Source organism: Trachemys scripta, chromosome 7 (genome assembly GCF_013100865.1).
Source record: "Trachemys scripta elegans isolate TJP31775 chromosome 7, CAS_Tse_1.0, whole genome shotgun sequence".
Lineage (NCBI taxonomy): Eukaryota > Metazoa > Chordata > Testudines > Emydidae > Trachemys > Trachemys scripta.
Genome location: NC_048304.1, coordinates 43,816,485 through 43,840,843, shown reverse-complemented (window position 1 = coordinate 43,840,843; position 24,359 = coordinate 43,816,485). Strand labels below are relative to the sequence as shown.

At 40.3% G+C, this 24,359-nt stretch overlaps 1 protein-coding gene across 2 annotated transcripts in view; it reads right to left on the bottom strand.

Annotated features, from left to right (window-relative positions):
- Window positions 1-24,359, bottom strand: part of NT5DC2 (5'-nucleotidase domain containing 2) — a 66,899-nt gene that overhangs the window by 12,677 nt on the left and 29,863 nt on the right. For both annotated transcript variants that reach the window (XM_034775032.1, XM_034775033.1), the window contains exons 6-10: window positions 19,506-19,634; window positions 15,520-15,580; window positions 14,743-14,845; window positions 14,077-14,178; window positions 10,014-10,095 (exon numbers count right to left, since the gene is read on the bottom strand). In XM_034775032.1, the coding sequence (XP_034630923.1) occupies window positions 10,014-10,095; window positions 14,077-14,178; window positions 14,743-14,845; window positions 15,520-15,580; window positions 19,506-19,634 (477 nt within the window). The remainder of the gene's footprint in view (window positions 1-10,013; window positions 10,096-14,076; window positions 14,179-14,742; window positions 14,846-15,519; window positions 15,581-19,505; window positions 19,635-24,359) is intronic.

The window sequence follows — 24,359 nt, the reverse complement described above, 5'->3', positions numbered from 1 at the left end:
GCAGAGCAATTTTTCCTATTAGCTTCTCATTTTTGAGGAGCTTTTCAAAAATGCATCTTAAAATTTTGATTTAACATACTTTCCCTTTTATAATGGAGGAATCCTTGTGGCACCTTAGAGACTAACAAATTTATTTGGGCATAAGCTTTCATGGGCTAAAATCCATTTCATGAGATGCATGGAGTGAAAAAATATACTGCTTACTGTATTTTTAACTCCATGCATCTCATGAAGTAGGTTTTAGCCCATAAAAGCTTATGCCCAAATAAATTTGTTAGTCACTAAGGGTATGTCTACACTACCAGCCGGATTGGCGGGCAGCGATCAATCCAGTGGGGGTCGATTTATCGCGGATAAATCAACCCCGAGCGCTCTCCCGTCGACTCCTGTACTCCAGCTCAGCGAGAGGCACAGGCAGAGTCGTCAGGGGAGCGGCAGAGTTGACTCACCACGGTAAAGACACCATGGTAAGTTGATCTAAGTACGCTGACTTCAGCTACGTTATTCACATAGCTGAAGTTGCATAACTTAGATCGATCCCCAGCAGCGTATACCAGGCCTAAGGTGCCACAAGGACTCCTTCACTGTTTTTGCTGATACAAATTAACACGGCTATCACTCTGAAACCTTTCCCTTTTATGCAATTTGCCCTTGTTCTAATCAGATTGTCTGGCTTCCACCACACACATTTTTATATACAGTCAAGAACGTCTCAAACTAGAATATGACTTGCTTTGGAAAGGTTTTCCAGTCATGTGCCCTGGATAAACTCATTTACTTTTTAAGAAGCCAGAAAGGCATCAGAAGGAAAAGCAAAATCCTCCAGGCTTCATATCAGCTTAGACAAACCCCATCTGACATCTATTAGGGAAGCATGTACGCTATTATACATTTCTGGCAATTGCTGCCGATTAGAGAGGTACATGTGACACTTTGTTATTAGGAAAACATGGGCAGCAGCTGCAGATGTGAGGAAGACAAAAGCTACCAGATAACAGAATTTTAATGAAAATGTCAGAAAGGTGGTTTATTTAACAACCTTCATAATCTGGTATGTTAGACAGTTAGGGTAATTGTTAGAATCCTCTCTTTAGGTTTTAAAAGCTCAGATCTTCAAAGGTGTTTAGACTCCTAACTTAAAATCATTGAAATCAATTGAAGAGCCTAGAATACCTTTGAGGATCTGGGCCTAAATTAAAAAAAAAAAAAAAAAAAAAAAAATGCCCTGAACATACAATATCCAGAGGTCTCAGTCAGGTCTCCAATGTCATAAGCACTGTACAGTCAGCAGGGCTGGATTTACACCTTATGCGCCCTTAGGCACAGCATCTTCAGCGCCGCGCCTCCCCTCCTCCCCCGCCTACAGCTGACCTTCGTGTTTTTGCAGTAAAAAATGAAACTTTTAACCCACTTTTAACTTTTAGGCACCCCTAGGCACATGCCTACTGTGCCTAATTGAAAATCTGGCTCTAACAGTCACATGGTAAAATGCAATCCCCCCACCCCAAAGAGCTGACATTCTGAATGTCAGACAAAAAGGCAAGAAGCGAGTGCAACAAATATAAAGAGGATGGAGGGTGAGAACACCACTGTGTTAAAATCATAAGGTTACATACGGATACAACTTGGTTCCAAGACTATTTAAAAAACAAAGAAAATATTTATATTATCCAATTGAAGCTAACTTTTCAAATCAATCCATTACTGTACTATTTATTCTACAAATTTATCATCCATAAACCCCATTAACTTTTTAACCTAACTAGTGATGACAATGCCTGCAAAGAAGCCTATAGATTCTTCCCCATTCTCCACCCCTTCTTGTCCTGCAGCAACCCCAGAAAACTGGGCGCAGGGGTTCTGTGGCTCAATGCCCACTTGGTACTGATTGCCTTTGGTACAGAAATAGGCCCTCCTCAGGAAATGCCTCAAGCCTTTATCATTACTACTCAATTATGTGTGTGGCAAAAATAAGGTCTTTAACAAGCAGGTAAAGATCAATTGCCAGGTCATGTACTGAAAGCCCATTTTCTCATCACTACTCCAAGTGGAAAAAAATCTAGCTTAAGCGCTCTTCTTATGCAGAGATTGCTTACAACCAGCCCTGACTACAAACTGGCCTTTCATTCACGGTGCTGATGCCCAACAAGACAGTCTCCAACATGCTAGAGAGAAAGCTGGTTCCACTTCTAGCCCAATACTGAAATAAGAGACTTTAAAACACAGCTGCAAAAGGTTTAGACAGAACAACTAATGAGCAGCATCCAGATCATTTTCAACTCTTTCGCCTCTCCCCCCTCAACCCTGAACAGTACTTGAGGAACTGGTGGCTGCAATGTAGAAAAGTTAGAGACCCTACAAAATGGTTTGGAACTGCAAGGTGGTGCCATAGTGAACAGGGGTTACCCAAACCACTACAATGGCTGGTTAGAATGTCAGTTTTGCCTTTGAACTTAACAGCTGCCTCTGTGTATTTTCTCAAGGATTTTACGGTTTTGTGGGTAACAGCACCATTCAGACCTTGCCCTGCAATGCTCTAAGCACAATCTGGTGTGGGGCAGTGGGATGAGAAAGGGAGAAGCCTCAATACTGTAGAAACAGAGGTCTGTGTGCTGTTCCCTGCTGGTTCAGGTAACATGAGTAGCTGCAGAAGACTGACCTAGCAGTCAGAAGAGAGAACAATCCTGAGCAAAGTCACTGGTTGGGGGGACAGCAGAGAGGAGAGAACACACAGACCTTGCAACTCCTTCCCCTGGATCCTCAAGGGAAAAGCTAACAAGAAAACCTGCTCTCTTTCCACGTAGGTGAAAGTAGTTCTTCACCCACCCCTTTCCCTGGTTTCTATGGGACGGGATTGGGGAGCAGCCTTTCCTCATGCTTCCGGGGAGGAAAGAGTCAGGAGATACTCAAGGCTTTTTGGTGCACTTGCCCCTGGGGAGATAAGGGTAAACATAGGCACCAGTCTCCTGGAAGCAGGAAAAAACAGACCCTACACCAGCACTGAAGAGCATGAGAGGAGGTATGATTTCTGAGAACACCGGAGAGTGAAATCACAAGAGAGGGGGGGGGGGGGAGGAACAGAATTAGTAGTTCAAGACATGGTAGGAGGGAGGAAGAGATCAAAATATTAAAATAAAATGACCCCAGAACAGAGAATAATATTGGGGAAACCCAAGATCAAGATGTTGCTTCAAATCCCAAGTTATAAAAGGCTTGTTTATCAAGGATCTATTGAAAAGAATCTCTCCTCCTTCCCCTCCCCCATTGCTGTGCCAGACAATATTGTTTAATCCAGAATTGGCTGCATTAACAGCAACATTCAGGTAAGCATTTCAATCCCTTGCATTAGAACATGCTTAGATGGTTTTGAATTTACAACTGATTTAAATCCAAAACCAACATAAAGAACATCCATATTCATAAGCGGAAAGTCTGAAAGCCAAAACGCTTTTGCAACTCAAGAGAAAAAAAAAAAATCCTGTGTCTGAACGTTTCCTAATGTCCCATCTTTGCTCAGGAGGAGTGGAAGGAGGTATGATTCCAGTTTCCCTTGAAAGTCACAAAGCAAACAGGACTTTTTAGAAAATAAGTAGTCAAATGCACTCACTGCAGCAATGCTGACCCTCATGCCTGTTTAAACTGAAGCTGGAATGAGCTTTACTCCTTGACCCAGTATTAGATTCTTCCAGCAGCACAATCTATTGCAGCAACAAAAACACAGGGAGCTGCTGGCCAAACTAATCAGCCATTTGGGCATCCTGTGTGCATATTGCACACATACTGGACTGCCCTCCTGTCCCATGATCATCATTACAAAAACCTGACCCAGCCCCATGCCATAGCATTAGCAATACTGGAGGACTTGAGTAATAATCCTGTTGTATACTGCTCCAAGAGTCTCAAAATGCTTTACAGACTATTAAAAGCTCACAATAGCCCCATGAGAGTGTTACACCCATCTCCCAGATGGAGAACAGAAGTTGAATGACTTGCCCAAAGTCATTTCCAGTACTAGCAAGGCAGCCCAGCAGTCCAGACTTTAATTTTGCTATTGTAACAACAAAACAGTGTAGGGTAACCAGACGTCCCGATAAAATCGGGACTGTCCCGATTTTGAGGAGTTTGTCCCGCGACCTGACCAAAGTACGGTCGAGACGCCTTTTGTCCTGATATTTTTTTCCCCCCTCTTTGGTTTAAAAAACACTCACCCGTCCGGGTCTTCGACGGCAGGTCCTTCAGTCGCTGACTGTCTTTGGTGGCATTTCGGCGGCAGGTGCTTCTGTCTTTAGCGGCAAGATTTATTACCCGCTGCTGAAATGCCACTGAAGGCCGGCAGCGACTGAAGGACCCTCTGCTGAATTGCCGCCGAAGACCTGGACAGGTGAGTGTAACAATTAAAAAGGCGCCCCCCCGCTGAGGCAGTCTTGATATTTTCCACTTAGCATCTGGTCACCCTAAAACAGTGCCTCATGCACTTTAAAGCAGGTCAAGAATTTAGAAATGCAATTTGGTATAGTACATTTCTAATCCTAAATCTTGCTCATGCTATGCTTGTGAGAGCCCTTGGAACATCTTGCTTTTGGCAGCTTTGCAACCTAGTGCATCCTCAACCAGTGGCTCCTAGCTGGCTGACAATGCTAGTTTAAAGCCGCAGTCCTAAGGTCACCTACTCCTGGGGGAATTCTGTGCCAAAAAATTAAATATTCTGTGCATAATATTTTAAAACTCTGCAAATTTTATTTGTTAAAAAAAAAACCAACACTACATAATCATGCCAGTTTCAATTATTTTGGTAATTTATTTCAATATCTGTCAGCAAGTATGTCCATGACAATACAGACACAAAAATTCCCCCAGGAGTAGAGTTTTAAAGAAACCCCTATGACAACACAGTTCTTGTTTCTCTACCCCTTCTTCCCCCCAGAGTCCAGATGGGGGGGGCCAGACACCCACAATCCTTCCCCTCCCACAGCCAATACACCCGAACCCACTAATCCCCAGAGCCCAACCACAAGGCTCCGCAAGCCCAGATACCCGCACCCCATCCCTCTCAGAGCCCAGTCACAGCCTACAACCCTTCCCCTGCATTGCGCAGAATTCCCCCAGGAGTAAGGGTCCCAGCTACACTAGAGACCATATTGCTATCTATGAATTGCCCAGTTTTACTCCTCTGGGACAATACAGATCATGAAGCCAAGGACAAGACGTGAGAGCACTGGGGAAAAAGCATTCTCAGTTGGGGGGAGAGGGGGAGAGATCTGGCTGTAGAAGGAAACTCTCAGGCAAGATTAATCTGTAGTCATCTTTAGGAAATGCTGCAAAAGCTTCCTCTTTGAAAAAGATTTTCTGCCATAATCAGAAGGACACAGAGTATCGACCACCCTCCCTCCACCAAAATACCCCCACATCCTTCTCTAAGCAAAACTTTCTATAACCTAGAAAGGAAGAAGACAAACTCTGCATGAATCCTGCCAGGGACTAAGCTGTTGCCAATCTACTTTATGTGAAAGGTACTCCGATATTATGGTGACGGGTGGCAGTATAAAACTTTAAGATTGATAACTGAAGACATAGGTTAGTAAAAAGAAACAAGCAGACTTAGGCTGGGAAATACCTGTAGCAACTACGTAGTAAGGAAGGTTTGATTTGCAGAAATGAGAAAACAGGAGGCAGTGGGGTAGAAAGAGCCTCTGTTATTGCAATGGAAGATGAAGCAGTTCCATGACATGAGCCAACTGTCGTACCACTTGCCTACAAGGATCTTGGTAAGCAAACTACCACTGGGCTAGCTTCCAAGAGCAAGAAGATTGCATTGACTAGTCTCCTCACTACCACAGCCAGTTAGCCATTGCATTGTGCATACGCCTACACTGGCAACCCCACTAAATCCCTGGCTATTTGTCCAGTCACAGGAAATGGCCTATTACTCAAAATCTAGAGCTGTCCAGCAATTTGCACTTGATATTTCAGTTTATTTTCTCAGAGCTACAATTCATTGCAAGAGTGACATTTGTACTTTTCCACGGAGTTTGAACATTTCCTCAGACAGCCCATGACCTACTGTATGTTGCTAGGAGTCTGCTTTTTCTGTGGTTAGCTTGTAATCACCAGTTAACAGAAGGCAGGAAATAGTGCTTACCCTGGGAACTTGCAGCAAGCTGTATTTTAAGTGTAAATTGTATTTAAATTGCTATCTTACTAATCAGAAGAAGTCAGTAACCATCCTGCAGTTACCCCTGGGGGTGGACTGAACAGGCAACAGTTTTCTCCATCTCTCATTTTCTGAGCCTGATAATTTATACTATTCATTGTTAAAGCTCTTACTTTGGCTTTCCAACTTGTATTAATGAAGGCTGGAAACTGGTTTATAATTCCCGCACTAGGCTCTCACACTGCCGACATCACTTCTCACTCACTAACATGGCCTCCACAGAAAGCAAAGAAAGGCCAATTCTAATTAAAGTTTGGTTTCAAAAGTAAGTGACAGATTAGACAGAGTCAAGTGCTTTTCAGCTCTTTCTGTGACTTTCCTAATCTGCTAAACAGAGAAAAATTGAGGGGTTTGCTCTCTTTGGAGTAAATCCTGAGAAGATACATGAGCACAAGTTGAGTGCTCCGCACTCCTCAGGATCAGGGCATAGGAAGGGCTGAGTGTACTTAGTTACACAGAAGGGGGCACTAACCTGATGGGAATATAGCATTGTCTGGGAAATGGAGTACAGACACAATCATGCAAACCTCAAATCTCGCCGCACTTGACCATTATGTCAGAGTCTGGCTCTGAATAAAGAAAGGGATGCCAGTTTTCCCTGTCCACCTACTTTTCTTTAAGTTCTCAGACACATGTGTAATGCTTTGAATCTGTCAATCCTCACAATATCCTCATTAGGAAGGGAACTATCCCATTATCCAGAGGGAGAGCATTTTGAAAAAACACAGTATTTAAGGTGCCAAGTAGTTTGTCAGCACAGGCATCTGATTTTCAACTGGGTAAAGAAGAAATCTGCAATCGCATTGCATGAGTAACGTACAGACAGGGAAAACAAGGCAAAGTTTTTATCATGCTGTTAGGTATAAATACTAAAGCTTTGCAAAAGCTATACAGCATCATCAGGATGCAAGACAATGTGCTTTGCTATATTTAAGACAGTTTTTATAGGATGGATATCTTTTTAGTAGGAAGGTGGTCTTGTAGACCCTTCCCTCTTATTCATGCAAAGATCATCCTTTTTACCACTTGCAAACAGACACCACCATGGCTAGTGTAACAGCTTACTAGAAAATAGGAAAATACTTTAATTTTTGGTTGATTACTGTGAATGAGTGCTGGAAATAATGAGAGTAAGCACCTCAGTACACTATCAATAATAGTCCATGGACCAGAGCATGAGAACCCCCGACTTGGAAGATTCTTGCAGATGTAGGATTTATGAATACTACTTGGATTAGACGATCTCAAAGTGATTCACAAGCCATTCTCACAACATGCCTGAGGTAGGAACTCTATTTCTGGCTCTCCTATGGGACTGTGTGAGACCTTGGGAAAGTCAGAAATCTCTATTTGTAACCACATGTAAGATTGAGTTAATACCTACCTCAAAGCCAATACCTTCTCCTCGAGTAGCAAAAGATACAATGTGTAAAATATAATCCATTCTGCAGGAGGATAAATGCTCCTCTTCTCAGTTACAATGGAACAAGCCCTTTTCATCCAATGTAGCTGAGCAGAGTCTGTTTCGAGGTAATTGGAGAGTTTGATAATTGGGTCCGGTGTGTCAGCCCCTGCGCTACACAAATAGTCCATAAGGAAAGCGTGCTCAGTTATATACTTTTCTGGACACGTAACCTGGATAACAAACTGGATTGGAGATTGGACTGTTTCTGCCAGATAGTATTTTTGCGTAACTTAAGTTTTGAGCTAGGCTAACAATCTCTCTAATACAGGGATAGATATTTTTAAGCCATTTTATGATACTCAGAGACTGCTAACAAAATACTTGTATTTAACATACTTTGTGCAGAGTCTCATAGCTACATCAGTCACTGACAGGAGCCTTAAAGAGAAGCTGTCATTTGACCTCAGATTAGCGTAATTGCTTTGGGTACAAGGTCTCTGGCATGAAGGGTTTGAATCTTGCCCCCGTCTCCCCCCGCCCACAAGCAGGACTGCACAAGCTCCCAATTGCTCTTATAAGCACCATCAGGGCATCTGGGAGAATCCAGTAATTGGGAAAGGTATGAATCAATTTTGCTGCCTAAGAAAGCTAAGGGAATAATGGAGACTATCAGACACTCCCGCTAAGTTAACTGGAAGATTCCAGACACCAAAAGACAAATCTTTATTTTAAAGGGTTACAAGAAGGTTACAAGGTTAAGCAGAGAACACTACTGACCATTCATATACACTGCTTATTACCAGAAACACCTTAACCCATTATTAAGTATTAAATGCTCTATTGAAATTAACTCTTGGAATCAAAAACAAATATTTTCCAGTTCTCCTTTCTTCCTGTGCAAGGAAAGTAAATGAAGTCAAATTCTGCTTGCAGTTACCTTGGAAATAATAGCAGAATCTAATTCACAAGTCCACTGCTAAAGCAATTAGACATAGCTGTTACTGACCTTTGCCCAAACTCACTCCCTACTAGTCAATAGGGAGGAAAACGTAAAAGTTTAGCAGTGATGGAAAGCTTTTGGCCTGTGCAATAACCGAGTATCACAGAGTCTCAGAACTGAGATATATACAAGTAGTACCTGCCACTGAGGTCCAACACCAAAGATTAAAAATCCTGTCAAATCAAAAGAGATCCATGCCATTAAAGGCTTTGTTTTTTTTGCCACCACTCCCATCCTGTACTACGGAGCCTGCGGCATAAGTCTGCAGTATTTAAAAACTGGAAGCCAAATGAAACTCAGTCACTCAAATACACAAAGGGTCACATTCTCCTATTACATTAACACAATAGCATTGACTAAAATGAGGTTTTGTCAGTATAACCAAGAAAAGGAGAATTTCTCTCTGAAGAATGCATTAAGTACAAGGCCTATTGAAGAACAGAGCAGCATCCAACTTTGGTACATGCATGAAACAGAACAAAAAGACTGCTTTTTAATTTATTTGCTATCTTAGATATTTGTTTCACTTATTGCTTTTCAGGGAGAAACTCACATGAGAAATAGGGAAAGATGAAAGAATTTCTGATGTTCTTGGGACAAGTCTACACAGAAGGCCCACTGGTTTTATTAAATCAGTGTACCTTCTGTATGTGGACTCTTATACAACTAGTTATATCAGTTCAGTTTGCATCTGTTAAGTGCACAGGCACAAGCTAAACTGATATAAACCAAGTTTAAACTGATTTAAGAAAGTCTCCATATAAAGTTATATTGGTTTAACTATTTAGTTATTAAAAAGTCACATCTTTAGTTATAGAAGTACAACTGTGTTTAGAACAGGCCTTAGGAACGATCTATTGAGTGCTTGCAGTTGCAAGGGTCTCAGACCTACTATCTCTAGAACAGAAGAATCCCCGTTTTAAAGATCTGAAGAAAAGCAAAACAGCTGAGATCTGACAGATGTACTGGAGATACTGAAAGTGTCTGAGAGTGGAGGTGAGGATAGGGGAGAGGATGAGTCTTGAACACCATGGGAATCTCCATGGAGAGAGAGAAGGAAAAAAAAAAAAAGGAATGGAAGATGCCATCTGTAACAGTCGCCACTGGTGTGTGTGGATTCTGACCCATGCAATGTGCCTACTTGCCCTTGTCACGTAACTGGGACCAGGACTCCCTCACGAGCACTCCTGTGTTTCACACCCCTATTACACCAGCCCTCACAAATATTCAAATGAGCTATTTTCATATCACCAAGACTGTACAGCTTTTGTGCTTAAAAATAAAAAAAAAATAAAAATAAAAAGCTTTCACCAGGCTGAGAACATAGGAATTATATTAGTCCCTATGGTTTTAGAGGTAATGAGCAAAGGAAATACAAGACTTTATATTTTATTTACCTGTTTGTAGATCTTTCCCTTTTCTAGTTTGTTTATTTTGTCCCATTGGAGTGAGCCTTTGTCATCCAATTTTCTAAAAGGTCTAAAAAAGAAACAGGGGAGCAAGAGTTAAGTAACTCACATTTTTCCAATTACCATACACAGCTGTAAATCACGTCATGAAGCTCCTAAATTAATGTTATGTAACTTGTACAAAGTGAATTTTAAGCAAAAAGTGACCTTTAGCTTCCTCTTCTCATGAGAATAAAATCTAGTTTCAGCCTATTAAAGTTTTTGTATTAACCCTCCCTACACTACCACAAACACCTGAAAGGTCTGTATTGCTTTTGAGGGACCAGGAAAACAAATGCGACAGTCAGGCAGCCTTTTGCCCAAACATGTTCCTACACTGGCTACTCTCTAGTTTTGAGGCACAACACACCCCATTACATACTACACTATTAAGAAATCTCAGAATATGGAAAAGCAGCTCTTGTAGCAGCAGAAACCGGGGGCTGGTGCAATGGGGATGTAGCCTCCTCTCCTAAAGCCATCTTGGCATTTATACAACCTAGAAGTGGAAGAGAATTCTCTGTGTGCCATCTTGCTTGTCTCCCATCAATGTAGGAGTGGTCTCTGTTGTACAGTTTCTGTCCTAGTGTTGTGACTAAAAAGCAACGGGTTGCTAGCCATTTCCTTGGGAAACTGTTCCACAGTGTAATACAGCTCATTATCAGCAAGCTCTTCCTGATATACAACCCATGTTTTTTCACCCTATTAACCCTTATTATATGAGTTGCTGCTCTGCTAACAGTCCATCTCATTTTGGGGTATATTGCCCTTCAAATATTTGTAGGGCTATGTCTCCCACTTAGTCATTTAGCCAAATTTTATTTAATCTTAATTCTTTCTCTCCATAAATCATGTATATCTGGCTCCATTTACACTTCATTTTACAATTTATAGCACGAAGGCGTTGGTACTCAAAAACCCCCAAGATCTACACGCTGTATGTAGATACCAAGACAAGCTGTAAATCTCCCTCATGATACTGTAGATTAGTCACCTCCTCATGCCTGAAAGGAAGTGAGATGCCCACCTGTGAGTGGCTGTTAGGTTCCTAATAATAAGGAAGGCTGACTTTAGATTAAATAAATGAAAAATAAAAAAAAAAATATTCTGATGCCACTTTCCTACACTATTAGAAACATATGGATGTGAGAGAGGCAAATAAGGAAAACTAGTTCTATCTAGTATGGATATTCCAAGATACTGTACCAAGAATACTTGTAATCCTCAGCCTTTCAGAGTACTCTCACTTTCTGAACCTGTTTTGGTAGGTTACTTATTATTAGGATTTATACAAAAAAAAATAAAGGGGACATCTAACCAAGGCTGTCATAAATTACAGACACAAAATTATACCATCCACAGAACAAACTACCCTCTCCCACACATAGTAAAGCTTTGATAGAAATCCAAACATTCATTATTTAACATGATTTATAATGATGTACAAAAACAGAGTATGAAGTAAGGTGTAAAGGTTTAGCGCTACAGAATAAGGAGCAGCATAGCAACAACAGGATCATTATTCACTCTTTGCACAGAATCAAATACTAGATACTGGAGATGGGCCTGGAACCTTGTCACCATACCCAAGAGTTTCCAAACAAAGACTGATTACAGATGGAGAAACATTAGTAAAAAAAACACTACTAAAGTTAAGAGTTCTGAGAGAACAAGTGTGCTTAACTCCAAGATACAGTTATTTAGATCTTTTGATAATTATTCAAACAATAGTGTTATTTATACATAGCATTGTCTGCTAACCAGTTGGTTCTTCAACACAACTGTGAATTGTGCAGTATTTTATGTAAATTGCAGTGGTTCCCCCTAGTGCTGCCCTGGAACAAATGAACTGGTGGTGTTTGTATGCAGAGGTCTCAGAAGATTTTTTAATACTAGTTAAAAGCATTCACTTAAAGTTACAGGAATGTTATAATGCAGAAGTTAACTCTCTCCAATGTGCTACTGTTTCCACAGAGATCTGTAGTGTAAATGGTCTTTGGTGGGTCAGTAAGCGGCATTGTATTGTCATGTCACAGGATGAATGGCTCTCATGGGACATGGGTCCACCCCCACCAGACATACTTAGTGCACTTCCCCAGGTGGAGAAAATGAGCAAAGTACATGACAGGCAGGCCTCGAGGGGGCTGGAGGGAGGAGACAGCAAGGAGACAAGACAGACGCCTGTGGAGAGCTAGAGGGAAGAAGGGAGTCTAAGTAGGAAACCCAGGGAGAATCAGCGTTCAGTACAGACCCAAAAGGAGCACAAGAAGGGAGCTCAAGTGTTGCTGGGAGACTGCAGAGCCCAGGAAGGGCTACAAGTTGAGCTCAGAGGGCAGGCTGAAGGTTGTTTTGAAGTCTGAAGAGAAGACTGATCCTCAGAAAAGAAGGGTTCTACTCAGCTTGAGACTGGGGTGGAAGACTGTTCTGGACTTGAAGACCCCAGAAGGGGTGGATTTTTCTTTAGGACTTAGCTGGAAGGCCAAGTCGCCGAAGCAACCAACCCAGGATGGAAGTTTGGGAGAGCCAAGCTGAGCGAGAGGAAAAGGAGGCAGTGGCTAGCCTGAAGCCAGGCAGCGTAGGTGGCCTGTCACAGTGCCACGACAGGTCACCACAAACAGTTAAACTGGTTCACTGTTGTCGATTGATGTGAACATTTATACTACTAGAAAATGGGCTTTAAAGTTAATGTAATGCTGGTGAAAGATGCTGGCTTTAGAGCACTAGACAGTGAAGTTCTTTAGGTAGGCAGAAAACAGTTAAATTATGGACAGCATCAGCACAAGCCTCTCAAAACGAACCTCCCAATTCACCTATGCCTTGAAATATCTCTAGGTAGCAGATGAGAGGGCAACTTAATTTTCATGGTCTGTTATCTCCAGGACCTTTTTGCTAAGGCTACTAATTGTGTTCAGAGGGTGTGTTTTGTTCAGCGTAGATGTGCACTATTAACTGAGTGAGCACAATAACTGAATCCTGCACTTTTATCATGAACAGCAGCAGCATTACAGATAAAGACTTGTAAAAATATGCAGTAATTAAGAAAATAGTTATCCAAGCCAATAAAAACTGATCAGGTTTTTGGTTTGCAAAAAAAAAAAAAAGCAAGCAAATATGCTTAATGAATGGGGAAAAACGCTGAACAATTCCACTCCTAACTGGGCTAATGGCTGGATTAAAAAGAATATTCTCTGCTCTTGATAATAGAATAAAATTGTGCCATTCATAAGTTGAGGCAGCACTGTAAAAAGATACAGGATCTCTATATCTGTTTTCAAGAGCCAGCATGACCACTTCTCCCTTCTTATTTTGCAAGTCTATAGGAAATCATTACCAATAAAAAATAAAAAACTGATATGTCAGAAATGTGTTCCTAGGAATGTTTTCTTTAGTCGCTAAGTATAAGAGTTACTAAAAAGAGAAATAAGGAATAAAAATTAAACCACCACCACCACATACAGGGTGAAAGTACCAAGTAATTAAGAAACCACCCAACTTAAGTTACTTTGCCATTTGTTGGAAGGCTTGTTAAGTGCAGCCGGGGGAGGGTGGGAGGGGCCGGGAGAATTGCCACATTCACAAGTTATACAATGTCCAGGCATATTCAGCTTTCATACAAAGCATTCTGCTATTCTGTTCCTTTCCATTTCTTCTTCTGTACCATAAAACTTCTGATTTAACTCTGTTAAATCCCCTAAATTTAAGAACAAATTCTGCTTAGGATTTCAATAGAACTGCTTTTTATTAATGGAGGAATATATTTGCCATAATAGATGCATTTAGCTAATGAATATCGGGAAGCAGGGGACCCAATTCTGCACCAGGCTTAGAATTTATGATCTAATACACACAAACAGGCACTCACATACTCGCACCCTCCCCCAAGAGGGTGGACAGTTTTGATAACAACAATACTTTTGAGATGGGTGGAGAGAGAAAGCAGAGGGAAATGTTTGCTTCGGAAAAGTTCTACAAGCCACAATGCAGCAGTGCAACACACTACAATGGAACATACTTGCGTCTATCAGTGAAAAAGGTGGGTTTATCAGCTTGCACAATGACCATGTCAAAGAGGTCCCGCCAGTTCTTGCCAACCATATGTTTCATTCCTTTATCTCTGCAAACAGGTAGAAAAGTTAATATTCCAATTTCAATTGGGCTTAAAACATTTTTTTTTAAATGTAGTAAGTCTTGAAGCAGAGAGACTTCAAAAAACTTCTGACTCCATTTGACTGCACATAGGAGTTGCACATCAGTTGTTGATCACTAGCTTACTCCTACCATGACTAAGGAATTCTCCCTCTACCCTACCCTCAAAGCTCAGCAACTCTGTGTCTTCAGGAAGCAGAGCTAGTCTGCTGGCTCAGGAGATATTACTCTGTTGGTATCAATAGTAAAAATGATGGCAAAATAATACTGGCCAGTCACAGCCCCAAAAGAAAGCCAGAATAACAGCTCCCTCAAAGACAAAAGAATCTTGTATGGTATGCCTGTTTAATAATCTTTTACCACAAGCCACTGCTCTCTTCCCCCAATCGAATACAATTCCACTGAAATGTCCCATTAAAAACAGCCAGTTTACTACCTTCAAAGCCTCATTGAGGAAAATAGGCCCCAAACCGTAGTCTAATGCATGCAGTTATAACCATTGATTCATATTTTCGTAACAGACGATACTCACACAAAGCTGAAGGGGCTGTTTGTAATAAGGAAGAGTTTCTTGTTGAGGTTAACCAGTCGGTTTAGGACAGCATAAGTTTCATCCCCATGAAGAATGTATTTCTCTGTTTAAAAAACAAAACAAAAAAACCCACACAAGTCTATCATCTTTTACTATCAATTTTTTCCACCGGCATATGGTTTACAATTTTGCCAGAGGGTTTTTAAAAAGGTCACCTGGAATGCAGAGGCCCATACTCTTGGGTACACAGCGTTATAATTATTGAAATAATAAGCAAGATGAATAGAGAATTACAGCAACAACAAAATAAAAAGCTAGCTTTATGTACTAGAAGAGTTTGTGACCCCCATGCACAAGTGAGTTAATGTGCTTTTGGAAGGCAGGTAAATGTGAAAAGACCAGATGAACAATTACAGTGTCATAGGGCTGACTATATAGTGAAGAGAGAAAAAAAGCTCATCTACAATAGCTATGGCCTTCCCATATGGTACATTTTCCACTTAACTGCTAATATCCCCAACTTATAAGCAAAGAAAATAATGCTGGAGGAATGAAAGGACTGTTCTTCCCTTTGTAAAACAGCCTTGGTCAATACCAAAATACCTCTTTCAACTCCTTGGATAGCCTTAAGCATAAGCTAAGAACATGACCTTATCACTATCAGTTCTAGTCTGGTGATGTACTGTAAAACCAAATAATCCATTTACACATGTAAACATTCAATAAAATATGCATTAGCACTGAAAATTAAGAACAATGAATTTAAACTTAACTGACCCATGTCCTTCTCAATCCATTTGTACATCATTCCTTTTACGTGCACGTCTTTAATGGCATCCTAAAAAAGGGGAAAAACGACAGCTTTTTGAGTTTTAAATCTGAAATTCCTGAAGGAAACATCTAGTCTGATGCAGAACTTCAATTTTAACCTGTTCTGTGCAGGTGTCTGTGTCAAGATTTAAGGGGTGTTGAAACAATAGTGTTCTTCACTCCATATACCAAAAAAATTCTCCTTATATAAACAAGGATCATTAAAAAAATATATTGATCTGCCTATGTGTGTGTCTCTTTCATTATACATAATAAAGGTGAGGAATCCCAAATAGTGCATGGGTGTCCGTCTCTTTCCTATATGTATGAAAGAGACCGCACCCATGCACTATTTGGACCTGTCCAACCAAGAATCCCAACATCTCCCTCATTTAACAAGGTCTGCAAGCTGCACACATTCGTTCCAAGAGTGTCACTCTTTAAACCATCCTATTTTCAGATTGTGTTTGTTAAATTTGTTTTACTTCTGTTTTTTAAAGCCAAAACCAATTTCTGGGGTTGGGGTGGGGGTGGGGAGTGAGTGAGTTACAGACACACTTTTCATTTGTAAGGGTTTGGAAGTTAAATTTTTCCTAAGGAGCTCAAACTGGACATTTTTAGATCAGACACGTTCCATCATATCACGTGTTGTACCCCTTCACTGCAGATTCCTATATTCAGGGTCTACAATAATTTTAAACAAACATTTATATGTAGCAGCAGATGCTTACAGGGTTCCTTTGTGGTGGTGGCAGCAGAGCTGATATTCAGCAGCCACTCGAAGGCCATTTAATTGCTTGCTGACTGAGGAACAGTTTGAAGATTTGAACTGCACATTGGGACATAATTTAATAAATTGGACTCAAGTCTTTTGACATTTGGAGTTCAGAGATAAAAATCTGGTTAAACCCTAAAAACCATTGCCCCAGGTCATTCACCAATAGATCAGTCTACTGGATTCAGAGGCACAGGTACCAAACAGTGATGGGGTTATCACCACAAGTGCAAGCTCCTGTGCAGAAAAAGCTCTTCTGAGGACCTGACATTGGTGACACAAGCAGACAACAGTAAGTCCTTATGTGCCAAAACTATATTCAGAGTGGAGAAAAGAATGCCAGGTTTGCTAGGCTCCTTGGTCGCAGACTCCTTATTCCACACAAATAAAAAGAGAGCCTGGAGTTGTATTGCAGCTGGAACCTTGAAAACCCTGGGAGATGCCACGTGATGTTAGAAAAGCTCTCTGAAGGATGGCAGGGCCAATAAACAGTTATGCGCTTTGTCCCCCAATACCAAGATTGCAGACCAACCTGAGCTCGTGAACAAATTGCTCCCTTGCTTTAATCCCTGGGGCAACCAGTTAATATTTGGCCTTTTGACCAGTACACAGTGCCAAGCTTCATATTAAAGACGACAACAGGTCTTTGAGAAGTGCCCCAAGATAACCGTGAATGTTTACATTGCCCATGATAAATGTGTCTTGCCCACTAACAGCACGAGTTAGGATAAGTGTTGCCAACATGAGCCTGATCCTAAAAATACCTTTTAGTTCACTGAAAGAGATTTCCTACAAGGGTGGAGGAGGGGCTGCCAGTTTGTTTCCAAAGCTATTACCAAAGTATGTGCATCATTATTCTGAGAATGCTCAGTTCTAGGAGTTAGCAACAGAGTGGGAGGAGTTTTGTATTTATTTCTTCACAAGAACTTCTGTCCTACTTTGCTGAATAACATTCTGAACCATGCCTGGCAGATTCTTTGCCTTTCAAAACACAAGAATTAGCCTCAGGGAGTGGTGACATGAACAGGTAAGGTTTTAAAGAAGTATATTTACCCTCAGTCCTCAACTCAGACAAGATTCCCCCTGCTCCCCATTCTGCATTCGTTGGACACCCATCAGAATACACCACAGCAGGATGATTAATAATTATTGTGCTTTACATGTTCAGAATGCTGAGCAGATATCAACCCAAACAATGCACCCAGTGAGGTATATGCTGTAAAGCATCCACTTTATACACATGAGAAACTGCAGAAGATAAGGTGAAGTAACTTGAGGCCAAAGAGCAAACCAACGCAACAGCCAGGATTAGAACTTAAGAATCTGATAGTGCACTCGTTCTTCTGGATCATACTGTAGTGAATATTGTTGCCATCCGTTAATAAATGGCATTGTTTTAAATGTGCTTATTTATACCTATAGTACAGTCATTTGGTCCCAAGTTGTAGATCCATCCAATGGCTTTGATGAAACCATCGACTGACTCCTCAGGACTCGCTCCAAAACCAGACTAAACAAGTGTAATGCAATTCAGGAAGGCCTTTGCCACCTTGATATCCAGCCACTCAAGTACTAAAATAAAATATGCTATGTACATTCATCTCTGTAGTCTTTCCCCTGCCCTGTATATTACAACATCGGTAGGACAGCTCCCAGAAGCTGAAAATTACACAGCTGTTTTATATACTTTCATCTGCTACACAAGGAGAAAATTTCATAGACTGTAATGGTGAAAAGCATATCTTCAGATTAATCTACTTAATGAATTGTCCTTTAGAATGTTTAAAATAACCAGACACTAAAGTTAGTACCAACTGTACACAGGATTTTTTTTTCAATCTTTAACAGCAGAAAGAAAAAAATATTCCATGTTTTGATCATACAAATACCTATATTTTAAATCTGAACATCAGCTCAACAGAAAACTCTAGGTTAGATTCAAGTTAGAACAAAGCTTCCCATTTTCTGAAGTGTAAACATTCAGTCGGTGTTTTGAAACACCAACATCTTTTAGCTCACAGATCTTTTTGTATTTTGCAACTAATTATAAAAAGGTGATACTCAAACTATCCATGCTCTTATCACGTAACCTCATAAAGACAGGATAAACCTGTCCGTCCTCCAATCACCCCAGTAGGATACTAACACCACAGAGTAAAATAGAACATCATCAGTTAGCCCTTGTCCAGTTGTTCTTACACTTTGGAATAGTATGGGTTGAAAGGATGCATCTTCCCTAGGAAAACGAGGAGTTAACACAAGGTAAAAATCTTAGTGAACATAAGTTAAGTAAGACAAAGCAGTTGGAGTTTTCACACATTAGCAGGTTGAGGTAAACCAGGTTTACCTTGAACTACCTTGTCTTCACTAGGATTTTACCTGGAGTTAGAACATTCTTTTTTCCCCACAGGGAAGACAAAAAGTGCAGTGATGCAGTCCTTACCTTTAGGTGAAAATTTGCACACTGCTTCTCATAAGACCCCACTTAAACAAGTAGGAATTGAGAGCCCCTGCCCATGGAGGAGAAACCATATGTCCTACATGGGGGAGACCTGGAGTCTTTTAGGGCTCTATCTAGGTCAAAGGACGCATGGGACTCACCAAAATTTTACCTATAAATTAACTGAAAATTCAGAATACAACCAAGCCATTAGGCTAGTCAATAATCCCCTCACATGAGTGAAAAAGATATCTTGCCCATATTGGTGGGCAACATCAGAAAAATTAGATCAATGCTAAGGTTTTGGGGTGGTTTTTTGGAGGGGTGAGGGTCTGTTTTTTTTTGTTTTTTTGTTTTTTTTAAATTGCCCCTTTTAAATAAGGGAGGATCAGACAATGGTCTACAAATAAAAGCTAGGACTTCCTGAAGCACGTTGAATTAAATAATTCAACTCTTCTGTCATTTTTGGGGCCCTGACCTAGCAGGCCTCTAAACACTACCAAAATAAATGTTAAAATAATAATATAGTGATCTAATAGTATACAAAGAGATCTCAAATGTTTTTTTAAAAAAGCACTGTATGTGCACCAAGGCTCCCCAATTAAAAAACTAGATGTTAGAAATAATAAATCTTGAGTTTGATAGTACAGAGTTCACAAGTAACAACAAAAAGACATAATATTAACTGTGCCATATACACACTGTTACATCAGCATTTCAAGTGTTCCTTATACTCACAGATATGTCCTTGTAAAGATGAACCTGGTCAAACTCAATGCCATGATTTATGAAATAGTCAATGACAGAGGAGAGCAGGGTCATTTCAGGAAGGGAGAAGATGTCCATGAATTGTTTAATTGAAGGACCCTGATCAGAAGGGGAAAAAAAGTTGTATTAGAAATTGCAAGAAAGCTGTGAATGTGGTGTTAAAGAGTTCAGAATGGTTTCCCATGCCAATTAAAGGTGTGTGTGTGCGCGCGTGTGTGTGTGTGTGTGTGTGTGTGTGTGTGTGTGTATATAAAACTTGTACCCCTGCCCTTCCCCCGAGCTTCACAAGCTAATTAGGGTTGGCTAAGATCAGTTTCCAGATGAGACCTCCAAAGCAAGCCTAGGTACTGCTGAATGCATCAGCGACTTAGAAGGTGACACTCTGCCCTTAAATTAGGTACTTATATAATGTAACAGTATCAGAGGGGTAGCCGTGTTAGTCTGAATCTGTAAAAAGCAACAGAGGGTTCTGTGGCACCTTTGAGACTAACAGAAGTATTGGGAGCATAAGCTTTCGTGGGTAAGAACCTCACTTCTTCAGATGCAAGTAATGGAAATCTCTAGAAGAGATTCTAGAGATTTCCATTACTTGCATCTGAAGAAGTGAGGTTCTTACCCACGAAAGCTTATGCTCCCAATACTTCTGTTAGTCTCAAAGGTGCCACAGAACCCTCTGTTGCTTTTTATATAATGTAACAGTTCTTTGGAGCACTTGACAAAACAGGTTTCCTGACCACTGTGGTCATTAGATAACCACAGCACTTTCTATAAGAGATGGGGAATTAGCCAACCTAATACAGTATTCTTCGTTTCATGTTCAGAACTGTTGTACAACATTGCAGTGCACTGAGAAATGGTTGTGTTCCACTCCTGAAGGGACTACAGGTATCCCTGTAAATCCCCCTTATCCATCTCACAAGAGTGCCAGGAGGCTTAGTTAAATGTTTATGATGTGTTTCAAGACTCTCAGATGCAAAGGCATCAACACTTCAAAATATTATGCTTAATTATTCTCTTGGTGAGGATTCAGATGGTATTTAACTGATCAACAAGTAGCAAAATGATTTAAACAAGGTGTGCCCAAAAGATAACAATGGTCAGAAAACTCCTGCCACACAATGTGATAGCTCCCCAGTTATTTCAAGCCCATTAATTATACAAAGGCTGAGTTTATTGTAAAAGTTATAAAATTAGTAATAAAAAATTAAATGTCTATGGGCCTAATTTGGCCCTGCTGTGAGTAGATGTTACTCTAGAGATTGCATCGTCAAACAGCAGTTTTTGGACCAGGAATTCTAGTTTAATACAATTTGCTAGCTTTATACATGTAGCACTCTCTCTTCTTAAATACAACAGGACTTTGCCAGAACACAGATACAAAATAACCACCACTGCATCTCTTTCTGATGTACAAAATTTGGAAGAGAGATTCCCAAATCTCTCCTGAGAGCTGCAGATGAATAAGTAATTTAGCTTTTCATTTGTCTAGTGCCAGAGTGGCTGTAAGAATAATTAAAGACATCTGGTGACGGAAAAGCAGTTTGGGAAGTGCTTAGAACTGCTCAAGACTATCTAGCTATTAAGGATATCTGTGCACTAATTGCATACCCCAGAGCCTGGAAGTTTGACCCATAAACAAATTCCCTAGCAAATAGAGACCTATAGGCCCAGCAAGCTCCAGCATGTCCATGGCCTCAAAGTCAACGCATATAAAGGCAGTAACATGGAAAGTATACACACATAGTATACAGATATGAGGAGGTGATCATAGAAGGCCTGTACCCCTGAAGGAGAGAGGGTGAGTGCTGACTCACTAAGAAATGTAGGTCATCAAACGCTCTAGACGCAGTAGGCATCTTTCATCAGGCACAAGAGATAGAACGTTTCCAGAAACATTTTCCAGATGTTTAGTGTCCCCAATCCCATGGTGACAAAAGCACTATCACAGAGCTCAATGACAGCTCCTCCTCCTCCTCCCCCTCCATGGCTAGTCATTACTGAGGGAAACTATGTGCCAGTTCCTCAAACCAAGCCACAAAAAAGCGTTGCATCCAGGCAACCTGCACAGAATTAAGTTAAGATACTGTTCCATTTCATCCCAGATGGAAGAGTCCATTGGTTCATCCATTGTATTAGATATCTATTACAAGAGTGTTAAAATACAAGTGACATTTTAATTGATAAAACATAGCTACCTAGATTGGAATTTGGTTAGGAGACTCATGTTGAGACCTTTGCTCTTGCAAAAGCATCATGCAATTGTTAATGACCAGAAGTAGTAAGGACCTATTTTTACATCTAATCCAAGAGACAGCACCTTCTTTATTAACTGATTTAACAACTTGTATTACTTTTCATCTTTCAGTATGAAGAGATTTAATTATATTTATTGCACAAGAGCATTCTGGCACTACTAAGATGACAAGAATACTGAATCTGTCTATTTAATCCGACCATTGGTTCATCAAGACTAATGCCATGCCTTTGGCAGAGGTCAATAATGGATACTTCAGGGGAAAACCAAAACCCCATAGAATGCATGTATGCAGCAACAGAATGTCAAGAGGCGTCTGAAGAATTCTGTCCTGAACCTTATGGCAAGGAGATCATGATGGTCTCTCCTGATGTTAAAGTCTATGAGATTAGACCACAAAGTGGTTTATTTATATTTTAGCTTGGTTATAGAATTACCTAACCCCTTTTAAAATACAGTATTTATTCCATGACCTCATTACAGTGCATTCCACAGAGTAACTGAATACTCATCTCCTCATACTATGGGAGTTGAGTAACAAGGAGGAGGGACTGATCAGTTTCTGCTACGCCCTCCATAATGTAATTCATATACTTTAGTCAAGCCCCCTTCTAATGCTTCTCCCTTCCAGACTTTAAAAAAAAGTTGGAAGTTCAGAGCACAATATTACACCTCTGAACTAAAAAAGCATATAAATCCTTATGGATTTACTATCCACCGACACGAACTGTCTCATAGTTCTTCAAAGGATACTGCAAATATTCAGCACAAGAAAGAATACAAATGGATTTTGAAAGTGATTTTGCTCTCCTTACTGCAAGCCCCCGTAGCTTAGAAAGTGATCATTAAAAAGAGATCCAGTGTAGCTATGAAGTGATGGTGAGGGAATTTCTTCTCCTCCTTTACAGCAAGGAGAGTCAAAGGAATTTAAATTTGTGCACAGTGATTTTAACAAATACCTTATAGGTCCAGATTAGAAACTAAGAAGGCAAGCCAAACATCTGTGATAAACTTCAGGAGTTTAGGGGGAATCTGTTTTAATTAGTAAGCAATCAGCAGAAGCACAGAAAACATTAGCTTTAGTTCCTCGGAAAGTACTTGTAGGAACTTTGTGCTGACGTTCTATATTTCTGATTCTAATATAGACTTCCAATTCTCTCATTATGCATTTTATTTAATTCAATTAGTCTTTAATCATTTAGAATTGAATAATTCCTTCGAAGTACACTACAGACACAGGAAGTTTAAAAGTTTGCATTTAGCTGGGAAAGATACAGTAGAGAGAATTTGCTGAACCAGAAATAATACCTAATGGCAGATGAGAGACTTGTTGCATCTCCAGGTCTTTCTGACACAAATCTTATGAACATGTACTGTTGTGTTTGGAATGATAATATTAAAAGTCTGGAAGGGAATAAGAAAATAGACTTTTCTCCTAATTATGATTAAGATTTGACAAACTTGGTTGAACCACACTGCATAAACAAGCTGAAGAGGGAGAATTCCATTTTTTCTAGTTTCATAAAATAAACCTGACCCTCTCTAAAACTGATGTGCTCATCTTAGCCCAGGACAGGGCAGGGCAGTTTCCAGAAGGAACCATAAAAAGCATTATACACATTAGCCCTTTAATCCATGTAATAAATTCTTAACATGCTTAAGTGTCAGTCATCTGCCTACTAGCAAGAGTCAATAATAAAATCTACCATGGATTTCCCAACATGTGAGCAAATTTAAGTCCCGATTCCCCAGTAGGGACTGGAGTATGTTCGGTGATATTTGAGGGGCCTTTGCACGTGTCTCACACATGCACAGACCTGGAGAAGAGCTCCATGTAAGCTCAAAACCTTGTCTCTCACCAACAGAAGTTGGTCCAGTAAAAATAAATAAATAAAATAAAAATAAAAAAAAAAATTCTCCCCCACCTTGTCTCTCTAACATGCACAGAGTATCATTGACTGGCTCCTGAACAAGCCAGATCTTCATTGCTCATCACAAAAGGAAGATTCTCCTTGTGAAAAGGGGGAAGAATTAAAAAAAAAATAAGTAAAATGATCTCCCTGGTCTCAAAAATGGGAACAAAAGGAAAAAAAAATTGATGAAAATGTTAATGTGTCTAAGAGATCACAAAGAAAGGTAGCTAGTTATATTAGAGCACAAGTACTACTGTAGCTATACTTCATACTTAAAGCAGGTGCAAGTCAAAAAAATTTGGAAGTTTGCTATTCACAAAAAGAGTTACATTTATGAGTACTGTGTGTACACATATTTCACATTCTAAACAGACATACATGCAACTTAAGAGCTGTGAATAATTCTCGGATACATAGTATTTGCTTTTCCAAAGGGCTAACAGCTCAGATTAGCCTTTCCCATGATAGAGAAATCAAAGTGACCTTGGGTTGTTGACTTAGCACAACTGACTTGCAGGGATATTACTAGAATGTTTTGAGGAAGCCTGCAGTTCAGCTACCAGATGATTCACCAATGCCAGAACTAACTCAGGGTCTGAAATGAGATTGGGGGTCGGATTTATGAACTTAGTTTTTCCCAAAGCTTCCATGGCACGA